This window comes from Schistocerca piceifrons, chromosome 7 (assembly GCF_021461385.2).
Source record: "Schistocerca piceifrons isolate TAMUIC-IGC-003096 chromosome 7, iqSchPice1.1, whole genome shotgun sequence".
Taxonomy (NCBI): domain Eukaryota; kingdom Metazoa; phylum Arthropoda; class Insecta; order Orthoptera; family Acrididae; genus Schistocerca; species Schistocerca piceifrons.
In genome coordinates, this window is record NC_060144.1 from 15,161,703 (window position 1) to 15,176,795 (window position 15,093).

Below are 15,093 nucleotides of genomic sequence, written 5' to 3' on the forward strand. Positions count from 1 at the left end.
GAAGCCTCGCAGCCAAAACTTATAACCTGTGTGTGTTCTTCCCCATCTAGCATGGCCAGTGCTTTAGACATATCAGGCAGGATTCCACAAAGCAAACTCGATGAGAGGAATTGCTGTTCTTCCATTTGAACATACGATATGTTCGACAATGGAATGTCATGAGCATTCTTTCCCAGAAGCAACAAACGTAGGCGATGTTTCACTTCTTTCGTAGGAGCATGTTGATAAAAACGACCTACCTCACTAATTTGAGAAAACAAATTTATGAGGCCTTCCTGGTTCAACCCTTCTGTTAAAATGTACTTTCGTCTGAGGTAAAATAAAGAATTAACTGATGTTAACAGTCCTTGCTGGAATATCAGTCGCTACTTTCTGTTGCTAATCTGTATTTTCTCACAGCAAGAATACGTTTTGTTGAGTATTGGTTTTCTGGAGTTACTCTTTAGTTCCGCTAATGTCTTTTTGTCGACCACTGTACGAGAATTCGGAATGTGAAAAGATTCGCTGAAAAGTTGAAAGAAGTCTGCCGTTTCCTCTTCTTCCGGCAACAGGTAATGAATTGCTTCAGCAGTTATATTTGAAAACAGTTGCAAGGCTAGATATACACGTTGCCGCTCTCTTATTTTGAATGTTTGACACTGAGAAGAAATTGTGACAGTTTGGAACACATTATAATTACCATTTAACTAATGATAGGAGTTTCTCGATTGGCACTTTCGTACTAACTTTCCCATCGGAAAGCTTTATGCCTTTGTCAAGAAAGTGATTGCGAAGTAATTTATACAAGTGAGAGACATCTGAAAATACAATTTTTTCGCTGGATCCCGTGGATGTGGGAAACATGAACTGACGTGATTGGGATGCAGGTTGTCCCCACAAATTGATTTTTCGGCCCAAGGTCACATTATAGCCTACATTATGATTCGAGGAAACTGTTGAGTTTAGAAGCGCATCTGCCATCTGAATGTCAAAGTCATAAAATATCGCATGTTTCTACCCTGAACAAAGTCCATGAAGCACAACAACAAGAACATTACTGTGTGGACATACAACACATTCCTTCACTTCATTAAATGTCACACTTCCATAGACGGTCGTAAAAAGACAATACATCACGTGCTCGATGTCAGAAAATGATCGTCCCTTGGCTTTCATCAAATATAACACATTAGTCAACACCCCCAGGCTACAATGGAACGACTGTGACTACCATCTCTTCAAAGTTGAAACTTCATGTAGTGGAAAATCGAGTCTGTTCCTCAAGAAGGTATAGCACTTCCTCGGGATAGAAAAAATTGTCACTGCTTTGCATATGTCCTCTCTTTTCTTCTTTCCAGAGAGCAAACAGCTGATCTGAGTTTCTGAGAAAATCTTCAAAACATCCTTCACTGTATTAGATACTAGATTATTAGAAGCCAATTGACTCTCCGTTTGTCTCTGACGAAAGGACTTCAGTTTTTCTCTCATAACTGTGTCTTTCGCTTTTAAAGCGCTGCACATAGTTTCAAGTTTTTAGATTCTATTCTTTAATCTCTTCACTCAGTTTCTGAGCTGACACAGTTATTGATTTTCTGGGTTCGTAGTATCAGTTAACGTAGATTGATCGACCTTCAGTGTCTTGGATGGCAAGTTTCCAAATGTTTCCAGCGCCCTTCTCAGACTCGCTCTCGCCTGATACAAGTCTTCCCAGCTTTGTTTTAATTGTCATTCAGCACCAGTACAAAAACATGAACCACCCGGCAGATTCATGCTCGGTACAGCATCTGGTTTCAGAACTTTTCTGCTGGGTATATTCTACAGCTCCACAAGCAACTACCAGGCAAAATCGGCTGATTTAAAATGCTGTGAACAAACAGTAGCATTAGCCACATTAACGCTATCTTTATGATAACACTTTGAAATCCACATAGTATCATACTAGTGATGAAGGGAGTTTGTTTACACTTGCACTTCTTTTCGACAAACAGAAACGATTTTAATACCTTATTATGCTAGTAACTTGATAAATTTTCATTATTTCTGATAGTGACAGGTTGAAATGTTTTAATACTGTAATTAGATCATAGGTTCATTGGTGCTGTGTATTGTATGTGACTTAATTTGTGGTTATAAGGATTCCAGCATCACCTTACATTTCTTTAAAGCCTGATCTGTAACATTACTCTTATTATACATACAATATGACTTAATTAGCCTTTCCCCCATGTCCTGTCTCTACTGTTGCAGTCTTCTGTAATTGCATTATTACACTCTTTTTAATCGTGGGTAGAGACACTGTGAAAAATTTACAGACAACATAGGCACACAATATTTTCTATATCTATAATGCAGTACCATGTATATGAACCACATGATACACTGAACAAGTATATTTCTGTCCATGACTGTACACTGAACCACAAGTACACTGAGGATACATTCATCTGTAACTATCAGTTACACGTATGTTTAACATATTTAGTGAACATTCTGTTAGAGTATCCACACAGTAGCTATTAGAGTTGTTACTGATACAGCGGCTTCATTAAAATTTTTCATGTTTCTGGCGTATTTATTTCCTTAGTCTGGAATTCCTGTAGAGTCCTGGACTGGGAGATTACAGGGGACAAAATAGTTTCCTTATGATGTCTGTGCATTGTATCCCTGCACTTCTTTGCCACTTACTTCTGCCCCTCAAGTTACTTTCTAAGTAAACTGAATCGCCCAACCTACAACTAAAGTAACATAATAACACATGGAATGCTTGCAGTTAGCAAACACACAATTAGCTTTTATTTTAGGTACCAAATTCCATTCTCTTTAGTGTTTGGATCTCACTTGTACTATCTACATTATTTCACTTCTACTCATTATGCTTTGTGCTATTTCTGTTAATTTTCGTAGTGTGTACTGAAAGTCGTATTAATGCTTCCACCAAAACCGTACACGGTACACAAATATGTCGTGGAAGACAAGAGTACAACAAAGACCATTAGCGAAAAAATCGAATCTTCGTGTGAGGAATGCATCAGCTCCTAACGGCTACTCTCGCACGCATGTGCGATGTTGACTTTCGACTGGCGTTCAAAAAGAAAAACTAAAAGACTCCGCTATCCAAACAATGAACAGTGTAGGTTCAGCTACAACAAGCTAATTATAAACAAAGAAAAGACAGTAGCACTGAACTTCTATAATGTAAAAGGAAGACACCACCCAAACTTAGGGACAGAGTTCTTGAAAGTGTTGACAGCACTAAATTTCTGGGACGCTGGCTCCAGAGCAACACAAAATGGGTGGTACACATTGAATATTTGCAAAGAAAACGAAGCAAAACCTGTCACATGATACGGATCTTAAAAACTTGTTGCAGCAAAGCCAGCATGTTAAATGTATACTACTCCTATGTGCATTCTGTAATTAAATATGGCATAATCTTCTGGGGCAATACACCAACAAATATTAACTTTTCAGGGTGCAAAAGAGAATATTAAGAATTATTGAAGGGGTAAACAATACAAAATCATGCAGACCCATATTCAAAAAACTGTCAGTTCTTCCTCTTCCTTGCATTTTTATCTACGAAACATCAGTTTTCATCAAACAATATATCAAGAGACACCCTACATCTACATCTACTTGAATACTCTGCAATTCACATTTAAGTGCTTGGCAGAGGGTTCATCGTACCACAATCATACCATCTCTCTGCCATTCCACTCCCGAACAGCGCGCAAGAAAAACGAACACCTAAACCTTTCTGCTCAAGCTCTGATTTCTCTTATTTTATTTTGATGATCATTCCTACCTATGTAGGTTGGGCTCAGCAAAATATTTTCGCATTCGGAAGAGAAAGTTGGTGACTGAAATTTCGTAAATAGATCCGCGCCACGACGAAAAACGTTTTTGCTTTAATGACTTCCATTCCAACTCGCGTATCATATCTGCCACACTCTCTCCCCTACTACGTGATAATACAAAACGAGCTGCCCTTTTTTGCACCCTTTCGATGTCCTCCGTCAATCCCACCTGGTAAGGATCCCACACCGCACAGCAATATTCTAACAGAGGACGAACGAGTGTAGTGTAAGCTGTCTCTTTAGTGGACTTGTTGCATCTTCTAAGTGTCCTGCCAATGAAACGCAACCTTTGGCTCGCCTTCCCCTTCCAACTGAAGTTGTTCGTAATTTTAACACCCAGGTACTTAGTTGAATTGACAGTCTTGAGAATTGTACTATTTATCGAGTAATCGAATTCCAACGGATTTCTTTTGGAACTCATGTGGATCACCTCACACTTTTCGTTATTTAGCGTCAACTGCCACCTGCCACACCATACAGTAATCTTTTCTAAATCGCTTTGCAACTGATACTGGTCTTCGGATGACCTTACTAGACGGTAAATTACAGCATCATCTGCGAACAACCTAAGAGAACTGCTCAGATTGTCACCCAGGTCATTTATATAGATCAGGAACAGCAGAGGTCCCAGGACGCTTCCCTGGAACCAGATATCTTATTAAAAAATGAAGATATACGTGCACACAATACAAGGCAAAAATCTGACCTTCATATGAAACAGGTGAGAACATCATTGTGCCAAAAAGGCACACTACATACTGGGATAAAGATTTTCAATAACCTACCTAAGCATATTAAATAAATAGGTAAACTCTGCAGTTTTAAGGCTGAAGTAAAGGCATATTTAATTGATCATTGCTTTTACAGTCTGACAGAATATATAAAAGCCAAACAACAAAAATAAAGATGCATTATTAATATTCTACCATGTATGTTGCCTGTAATGTTTGTTGTATGTATGAATCTTTGCTAAATTACTTCAATATCTAGTCCTTAGGATTGCAATACAAACTGTATTTTATCTTGTAAATACCTAACCATGTCCAAGATCCTTGTATATATTCTATACATATGGGATTTGAAGGACTAAATAAATAAATAAATACTATAGACCACAGTCTAACATTAGACTGTGCTATAGACTGTGACGAAGAAGTTTCGACCACCGCCGTTGGCTACCCTGCAAGCTGAGTTGGAACTTGACAGTAAAACAAGTGAACGTGGAGAATTCGCGCGGTGGGTTTTGTGAATTTATGAGTTGGAAATATTTATATTGTTATTGAAGGTACGTTTCAGAAAATAAAGCAACGTATTTTTGTGTCATTGTCTTACTCTGGAAATCCGTAAATATTAAAGACTTCGTGTATTTAAATTCACTGCACTTGGAAAGTCGAGCCATTAGGCGTAAAAGTTTTCGTTATGTCATATAATGTTCAGCGGATAAAGATTTTACGTATGTATGTGTCTCAGTGACACTTTTAAAGTACCTTATGTAGTGAAAGTCTTAATTACCAACTGCTGTCCGCATCACGGAAGCAGGATACTAAATTGATTAAGAGCTGCGAAACGTTGCCGATCTTGGTTTTTCTGACAGTTTTTGTACCCAAAACATTTCATGTTAACGCGGAGACAATTCAGACAGCGAAGTATTTTCTGACGTTTCCTTCACTGATGTGAAAAGCCTGCCGAGTGCTCAGTATTCAGCGACTTGCCTATTGACAGGGTGTTGGCCAGAATAAAATACCATTTGGTACTGACTTCAACCAAAAGTTCTCCGATGCATGCCATGCTAGAAAATGCCCTGGCTCTCGTTCGCGAGCCCCACCCTTCATTGCCGCTCTCACTCTTCCGTACTCTGTTTCAGTAATTTCAGCCACATTTTGTTAAATGTAAGAACAATTGTACAATACGGAAATGACTTGGTGCATAAGGTTACGGTAACAATTGTTGATTTCTCTTTATGTACATAATACCCATAAAAACTCGCACATGTTTAATTTTCTGTGCGTAGTTTTCTGTTAAGCCGTTGCTGTCATGATAGGGATGTGTCCAGTTTTGTATATTTCCGCCTTTGTCCCTTCATTCCTGTGTGGTATTCTCTCCACACATTATAATGTTACAGGTTGCTTTGTCTTCTCCCCATGATTGTTAAATCTATCTTCCAATGTCATCTGTATCAGGCTTTTTAACAGCTTCATACTGTGTCGATAAATTGATGGGCTTGAACTGGGAATTTTCTTATTAACCCCCTCAGATGCATAAAAACTTTAATGTATTGTACTAAAATGGGAAAGTAGGAGTTTTGATCAGAAATGCAGATGTAACTGGAATGAATACTCAAATGTATAATGTCCATTTTACTGGCTGTGCCAACTCACACTAGACTTCTTCATTCCAGCCTGACATAGTCATCTGGCTATGATACAGTTCAGTCTGGATTGCAGGCTTATAAAGGAACATATATATACTTCTAGTGTAGTACATGATCCAAAATATTCTTCCTCCCAATGGATCACGATCTTCACTAGATCTGTTTGGGTCTAGTAAACAGCGCTATCTAAGCCACAACCCACAATAAATAAATGGCATACTATAAACAAAATGCAGTACTGATGTTTACCACTAAACATACAAACAAAAACAGGCCAGGCAACATTTATGTATCGTATATCATCAAACTTAAAAGAATTCATCAATTGCTCACATTGTCCATGAGATTCAGTTTCTCTGTATAGTTTATCAGAACTTTTCTATATGTGCTCCTGTCTTATTATTTAAATATAGACTAGATTTATGTACTTAGCAAAAGCTCAATAAATTTCCAATTTCCCTCTTAATTGGACATCTCCTATGATTACTGGTTATGTCTGTCAATTGGAAGAGGGCAGTGAACGTAGAAGAGCTTTCCAGTAGGCATTCATGTGTCTTTGAGAGTTTTGTTGTGGCTTGTGCTTTCAATTCTGTTGTGTACTGTGATCCTTTCAATTTCGTATTCCACATAGGCACCAGCATTAGTAACACATTTTTCCAGTCTGAGTGCATCATTCGTGACAGACCGTTGCAACATATCATTTGGTACCTGCGCATGCTCTTACCTGATGACTGCTTCTGAAGTGGCCAAGTCAGGCAGTTTTATGGCATATACTTACAACTAACCCCAGAAGAAAAAAATTGAGTGGTGTCATTCGACTTCTCGGTGGCCTCTCATTTCCACGATGTCCAATACCTGGAAAAGCATTGTCAAGCCATTCTCATGAAATCACTGCAAACAGGGGAGGTGCCCCATTGTACTGATTAGAACATCATCATGAATACCACACTACAGTCAATGAAGGACATGCTGCAGTTTTTCAGTCATAACTTCAGGACTGTAGTTACTTAGACTGCAGTAATGGCAGTTATGGCAATTTATGAACCCACCCATATGGAACACGGCTTTGTCTGACCGCAACATCTGGTTTGTCTTCCATCAGTTGTAATGTGGATTCAGCAAACTCCATTAACATCACAGCCTTCAAGTGACAATGCTTGGACAAAGTGCGATTTCCACTGTCTCCAGTCAATCACTGTCTCCAGTCAGTCAACCACCTGAACTATATGTTAACCTAGTTTCCCTCTGATATTGTCTCAGGGACTTTGTTCATATGCTGCAACACTGCTGGTTTTACCTTCAGTGAAAACTCTCTTTGGGGGTCCATCACCTCTTTGCTGAATAACTGAACCTGTACGCAACAAATTCGCACGCAGTCTCTTTATTGTTTTCACATCCAGAGTTGTGTGTCTCTTCTCTCCCACCTCCACCATCGTTGCACCATTAGAGGTGACTGCCTCCACCCTAACTGCAGTATGGGCATGATCAGAAATTTCTAATCTCTGTGCTATCTTCACTTAATTCGTGGTTAGTACTGCAACAAACAACAGATGCGTAACAATTACATAATGACATACAACAGAGCATAATGTATGGTACAGTGATTGATCTTACATTGCTTGTGATGGAATAGTAGTGAAATAAAATCAAGGATATGATAATGGATCTCCTTGCACATGCTGTTGAATTGCACCATGGTACAAAGCCAGTGTCAAACTGTGGGTCCTGCTATAACTGACTGGGTAAGTCAGTTCATAGATCAGAGGAAGGTCAAGATTTACCACCACCAAATCAGCACTTGTGTTGTTGGCTGATTTAGATACTATATAAAACTCTGATTGTGTTCTTGTTAATCAGTCCCTTTTTTTTCTGTTAGCTTGTTATGACATTTAGAAGATTTATTTAAATTTGAATTATTTTTGTCTTTTTCCCAGAAATGACGTGTGTTGGTAAGATGTACCGTTCAGCATTTCTACTTCTGGTTATCAGTGTAGCTCTGGCCATTCCAAAACCAGAAGACAAAGAAAAAAAAGACAGAGTCTTGAACAATGTAAGTTATATTCACATATAATTTATGAGAATAATATATGTATCTTAATTTCACTAAATGGAAAACTTCCTTTTATTAGGATCTGAGTGATCAGGAACATTACCAGAATGCAGAGCATAATACCCAGTATGACCATGAAGCATTCTTGGGAGAAGAGGCAAAGACATTTGATCAGCTGTCACCTGAAGAAAGCAAAAGGAGATTGGGGTAAGGAGCTTCCAGTTGAGGAACTAAGATTAACTACATGATCATTAACACAAACAATATGTAAAACTCGGATACTTGAGTGCATGTACTGATTCTGGAACTGGTTTCTTGGTTTCTGTTGTCTTCGTCTGGTAAATTTTGACAACTGGCTACACTGTAGATTAAGGCTATTGATGGTCAGAAACACTACCAGAAAACAAAATGGGGGGGGGGGGGGGGGAACTGTGGGATACATTTGATAAGTCATAGTAAGAGACTAGATCAGGGGAAGTGGCAACGTGTAGCAGAGCAGTGTTGACAGAGTTCAGTGTGAGATATGAAAGTAAGGTGTGTGTGTGTGTGTGTGTGTGTGTGTGTGTGTGTGTGTGTGTGTTCCATATAATCATAGAATGTATTCTGAGTTCAAATGTAATGAGTTAATTTGAACAGAATGACCTCCAAGCTAACCAGACAATACTAATAGTAACATCAGCCTTTTTGCAGATGATATAGTTATCTATAAGGAAGTGCACACAGAAAAAAGCTGTACAAATATTGAGACTGATCTTGATAGGACTTCAATGTGTTGCATAGATTGGCAACTTGCTGAAAATTTTCAATAATGTAAAATAGTGTGTTTCACAAAACTAAAAAAAAGGTAGTATTCTGTGACTAAAATATGAATAAGTCACAGTTGACATCACTCAGCTCAAATACCTACGGTAACAATTTGTAGGGATATGACACGGAACAATTGCATAGCCTCATCGTAGGTAAAATGTGGTAGATTTCGATCAATTGGTGGACAGTTAGGAGAATGCAATCAATCTGCAAAGGAGATTCCTTACAAAACACTTTTGCACCGTGTCCTAGAATATTGCCAAGTATGTGGGGTCAGTGCCAGCATCTAACTGAGAATGTTGAACATGTACATGGCAGCACAAATGTTCACAGGTTTGTTTGACCCATGGGAGAGTGTCAAGTAGGTGCTGAAAGAAATCAACTGGCAGACTCTTGAAGATATATGCAAAATGCTCCATGAAAGCCTACTCAGTTTCCAGAACCAACCTAAATTGATGATTTCTGGAATATTCTTAAACCTACCTATTGCTTCCATAGAAACTGTGAAGACAAGAGTAATGTGATTACTGTGGTAACAAAGGTGTTTATGTAATTATCCTTCCCACACTCCATACGTGAATAGGATAAGAAAAAGTCCTAATAATTTGTACGCAACAAGCCAAAAACTGTTACAGCTTATTCTTGAAAACTCAGGTTTTTAATTTCAAACAAAATCATATAGTGAAAACTCGAATGAGGAACATCAACAATGTAAGGAAAGGAAATAATGTTACGGGGAAGGGTAAAGGATAACAGTGTATGGGTTGGGCGAGAGAAGTGTGCTGTCTGGCAGTGTGGGCTGGGGCTAGACTGCCAACAGGCACAGTGTTTGGAGGTGTGGAGGGAGAGGAGGAACGGAGCGAAAAAGGAGAGAAGGGAGGAAAGATGAGTGGCTGTGTAGGCAAAGAGTCTTGCACACAGAGGGTGGAAGATGAGAACAGTGATAGGACAGACAGAATAGGTGATAGGACAGAGGGGTGGAAACTGTTAGGTTTAGGGAGTGGGGACGTATGTTACCATAGGATGAGGCCGGATAATTTTGGAAGCGGAGATTGTGTTATAAGGATAACTCCCATCATCGCAGTACAGTTAAGCTGGTGGTGGAGGGCAGGATCCAGATGGCTCAAGTATTGAAGCAACCATTGAAATCAAGCACGTTATGTTCAGCTGCATGTTGTGGCGCAGGATTATCTACTTTGCTCTTGTTCACAGTTGGGCAGTGGTTGTTCATCCTGGTGGACAGCTGATTGGTAGTCATATCAATATAAGAAGTTATGCAGTGACTGCAGCAGAACTGGTATATGACATTGCTGCTTTCATACATGACATGACCTGTGATGGGATAGGATAAGCCTGTCACAGGACTGGAATAGGAAGTGGTGGATGGGCAAGTCTTGCACGTGGGTCTTCCACAGGGATATGATAAAAGTGGCAGGGGGTTGGGATTGTGAGTGGCATAGAGGTGAACTAGGATGTTGTGGGGGTTAGGTGAGCAACGGAACATTACTTTTGGAAGAATGGGAATGATCTTGGGTAGTAGTGCCGCCTGTCTGTGAAGACCTTGTTCAGACCCTCAGCATACTGGGCAAGGGAGTTCTTGTTACTGCAGATATAATACCATTCCTGGATAACTGGGCTGTATGGGAGGGGTTTTTTGTTGTAGAAGGGATGACAGCTGTCAAAATGCAGGCACTGTTGATGGTGATGGGTTTAATGTGGATAGAGGTGTGAATGGAACCAGCAGAGAGGAGATGCTAAATGTATGTTGGCAAACTTGAGTTTGGAGAACCAGATGAAGTGGATGGCAAAAAAGATGTTGAGACTGTGAAGGAAAGAAGATAGGGTGTTTTGGCCCTTAGTCCAAACCATGAAGATATCAGCATGAATCCTGAATCAGGATTCCCAATCCAGATTAGGAGTTTGGTGTCTTTGGATGCTAGGAATATCTCTAGATGACCTATAAACAGGTTTGCATAGGAAGGTGTAATGAAGGTGCACATGGCTGTGCCACGGTGTATACCTTCCCGTCAACGGAGAAGTAGTTATGAATTTGACTAATGTTAGTAAGGCATAAAAGGAATGAGGTGGTGGGTTTGGAGTCTGAAGGATCTTGGGAAAGGTACTGTTCAATAACAATAAGACCATGGACATGAGGGATGTGGGTGTGTAGAGGGATGGTGTCAACAGTGACGAGTAGAGATCCGGAGCTGAAGGGGTGGGGATGGTGGAGAGTTGGTGAAGGTGGTGGTTGGTATCTTTGATGTGGAAGTCTACATTACGGGCACTTGGTTTGAGGTGTTGGTCAGTGAGAGCTGAAAATCTGTCAGTGGTGGCACAATAACGAGCCACAATGGAATGTCAAGGATTGTTGGGTTTGTGAATTTGGGGAGTGGCCTAAGGATTTAAGCAGGAATTGAAGGTTATGTTGGACTTCTGGTATGGGACCATTCTGGCAGAGTTTATAGATGGATGAGTCAGGCATTCTGCAGGGTGGTCACTGTGATTCATAACATCAGTGGTGGAACCTTTGTCTGTAGGTAACCTGATTATGTCAGGGTTTGTTTTGAGGTTGTGTATGGCTGGTCTTTCTTCTGCTTAAAGGTTGTTGTTCTGAGGAAGGGACCTGGGAATAGATGGTGAGGCCAAATTGGAGGATGACTAGCGGGTGGTTAGATGGGAGGGGGAGAGGGTTATATTTGGATGGTGATATGAACTGCTAGAGGCAGAGTTCAATATTGGGATTAATTTGGCTTTGGCTGGAGGACTGGAAGCAAAGAATGTTTCCATTGCAAGGATCAGGAGGAGGAGGAGAGTAGGCCTTTGACAGGTCCAGCATGGTTAAATTTGGATGCAGTGTTGAAGGTGAGGCTTTTAGACAGGACCGATACTTCTATGGGGCAGAGGGTTTTGGTGGAAAGCTTAAAAACAGTGTTACAGAAAAGCTTCAGCTCTGGTTTGGTGTAGTGTTGGTAGGGAGTTTAGGGGGATGTGGCAAGTTGAAAAAGTCAGCAAGGGAGGGTTTGGGTGCTGTTGGGGGTTGATGAGGAGGGACACTGTGGGTAGGATAATGTTGGCCTGCGCCGGCAGCTGCATGTCAGCAAGTTGGATAACTTATGGATGTGGTGTCTGGAATGATCCTCCAGGCGCTGAAGAGCAAGGCATTCAGTTTCAGAGATTTGATATATGGCTCAGGGATTGCACAGTAGCAGTATCTTGTGGAGGGGGCAAAGGTGATTCTGGGATGCCTGTGCCATGGAGATTGTGTCTTTACAGTGCCAGGTCAATCGGAAAATGTTAAGGTCATTGTGGAAAGAAGGGTTGGGTGCAAAGAAAGAAACTTTTTATGGTTAGGTCATTGGGGGAGGGGGGATTCCATGGCTTAGGCAGCATTTAAGAAACAGAATGTGGGACTGGGTCTTAGTTGGGGAAAGGGATACTTTTCTGAACTGATGCAGAAATATGGAGCAGGAGTCCATTGTTGCAGGGGTGCCATAGGGGAAATGGGAATGACGTGGAAGTGGGCAAAACAAGGTGTTGGATGGTTGTGAGGGGAGCTGGATAAGGGAAAGGATGTGTAAAAAGTATATAAAGACATGCAAAAACACACAAAAATATGCACAGAAATGTAAAACATACAGAAACATGGGAGAAAAGGAATGATGATTTATAGGATTATTTGTGTGTTGCAGTAAGGGAAGAGAGGGGCAGGGGGATTGATTAGAGCGAGAGTTAAAAGTTCATGTGGTGCAGGTAAGTGCGAAAAATAAAATGCTTAAGTATGTAAGGATGAGGGAGGAAGTGGGATCAATATGAATAAAAATAAGTGTCGTTGGGAAGAATTTCGGTTATCGATTCAACAACCTACACAGATGATCATTGATACAGTGTGGCTCAGAAGTTTGTGTGGTGTGGAAAGCGGTGAAAGAAGAGAAAGAACACACACTGATAAGAGTAATGCTATAGAAAATAGTACAAGAGAAAAACATCAGAGGGTTGTGAGATGGAAGAAAAGCCATCAGGCAAAATCAAACATTGGAAACTCCAGGTTGGAATATCAACAATGTAAGGAAAAGGTAGATTGCGATTTACCGTAAAGATGACACATTAGGTTGTAGACTTTGTAATTTGAGCCACAGGACATTTCTTCAAATTCTTTCTGATATTCTAGCAATGTGTGTTTCACATGTTTAATTTCTGTGGCAAAAGGATTCTGAATCCACTCTGATTATTTCTAAGTTTTGGTAGAAAATACTTCTAAAAATGATTTTCCAGACATAACAAAGGATCAGTTACGTGCGCACGTAACAAAATCAGATTTAATGTTCGTTTGTTTGCCCATCAACCCCAGAAAGCAGAAAAATGTTATTTTTGTGTGTGTGTGTGTGTGAGAGAGAGAGAGAGAGAGAGAGAGAGAGAGAGAGAGAGAGAGAGAGAGAGAGAGAGAGGGGGGGGGGGGGGGGGGTTAGTCTGGGCGAGTTGTAGAATGTGAATGTAACAGCTGTTAGAGACTGGTTGAAAGTTGTAGTGTTCTGCTGATGTTTTGTGAAGAGTTCATGGGAGAGCGAACAGGAAGGGGTAATTACGATGATAATCCTCTGCTGGAATTTTTCTGTGTTATTGTATCTATAATTGTACAATCAGTGAGTTGTTTGTCATGCGTACTTGATCATTCAACAGAGTTTTCTGTTGTGCTTTGACTTTTTGTATGTGGTAATTTTCTTGTGGTGTTAAAGGTGTCTTGTACTGTTTGTAATTATTTTCGTGTCTTCTTCTCTGGAGTTTGGCTTGTGATTATGATCTTTTAGGTGCTCTGCAAATGTAGAGTGGTTTGCCCCATACATCCAGGCTCTCACATGTTTGTATCTGATATCAGACATTTAGCCTGTTTGTCTTGTAATATATATGCCATTAGAGGTGTTACACCTTGATATAAACTTGCTTTCTACTATATGTGTATGTCTCTTGTCAGTTTCCAGGTTTATTTTTGGATAGAATTGTCTGTTGTGTGTGCTGTGTTTGTGCCCTGTCCTTTGAAAATGTTAGTGATTTTATGTGTGAGTTTGTATTTGTATCTTTTTGCATCCCTGGTACAGAAGCCTACTCCAAAAGTCGATGCCTCAACGCAGACTGAGGTGGTGAGTGTTGGCACTAACACCTGCAGCTGTCAGTGCTCTTGCAATGCAGCCAGTGTTTCAGAGCCAGTAGCCCCTACTCGAACGGCAGACAAAGGTACAGTGGCGACCTTGGTCCAGCCTCTCGCGCCTCCAACAGCTGAGGTTGTTCCCAAGCCCAGTGCGCCAATTACCACTCCCACATCAGCTCCCCCAAAGTCCACCAAACCACAGAAAGCTACCGTACAGCAGCAACAGCGGGTCAAATCCCGTGGTAAACCATCTGACCATGCAGATGTTGTTTTACGTGAGGCTTCATCTGACTCTTCCCCAGAGTTGATGGAGTACCATGTATGTGTGGGGCAATCATCTCGTCCCACGCCTGCCCCTCCACCTGCTGCGGTCTCCCCGCCCCGTCGGAGAGACAGGCTGAAGGTGCTACCCCCAACATAGATAGCTTCCATACTCCAGTGGAACTTGCAAGGGTTCAGGACGCATGTGGAGGAACTTCGTCTACTCTCTCAGGGTAGACCACTGTGTCTCTGTCTCCAGGAGACGTATTTCCATCCATCATACTCCCCTGAGATACGAGGCTATACACTCCACAAAAAGGACGACCTGCGTGGAGAGAGAGCTAGAGGAGGCGTAGGTATTTTCGTCAGGACGGACTACCACTCCTCGCCTCTCTCACTTATGACGACTTTACAGGCTGTCGCTGTGTCCGTGCACGTGCGTCATCCATTGACTGTATGTTCACTTTACTTGCCCCCACATGATGCTCTTGATGAAGCGGCCCTCACCGACCTTCTTACACAGGTCCCCCAGCCATTCATTATTTGTGGTGATTTTAATGCCCACAATGTGCTTTGGGGCTCTGCAATTTCCTGCCCCAGGGGTAGAGCGATTGAGAGGCTTCTC

At 41.0% G+C, this 15,093-nt stretch overlaps 1 protein-coding gene across 1 annotated transcript in view; it reads left to right on the forward strand.

The window, feature by feature from the left end:
- Positions 1–4,966: 4,966 nt before the first annotated feature.
- LOC124804675 (calumenin) overlaps positions 4,967–15,093 on the forward strand; it is a 33,699-nt gene continuing 23,572 nt past the window's right edge. The window contains exons 1-3 of the mRNA XM_047264920.1: positions 4,967–5,121; positions 8,142–8,257; positions 8,337–8,464. Of these exons, the coding sequence (XP_047120876.1) occupies positions 8,144–8,257; positions 8,337–8,464 (242 nt within the window). The 5' untranslated portion in view covers positions 4,967–5,121; positions 8,142–8,143. The remainder of the gene's footprint in view (positions 5,122–8,141; positions 8,258–8,336; positions 8,465–15,093) is intronic.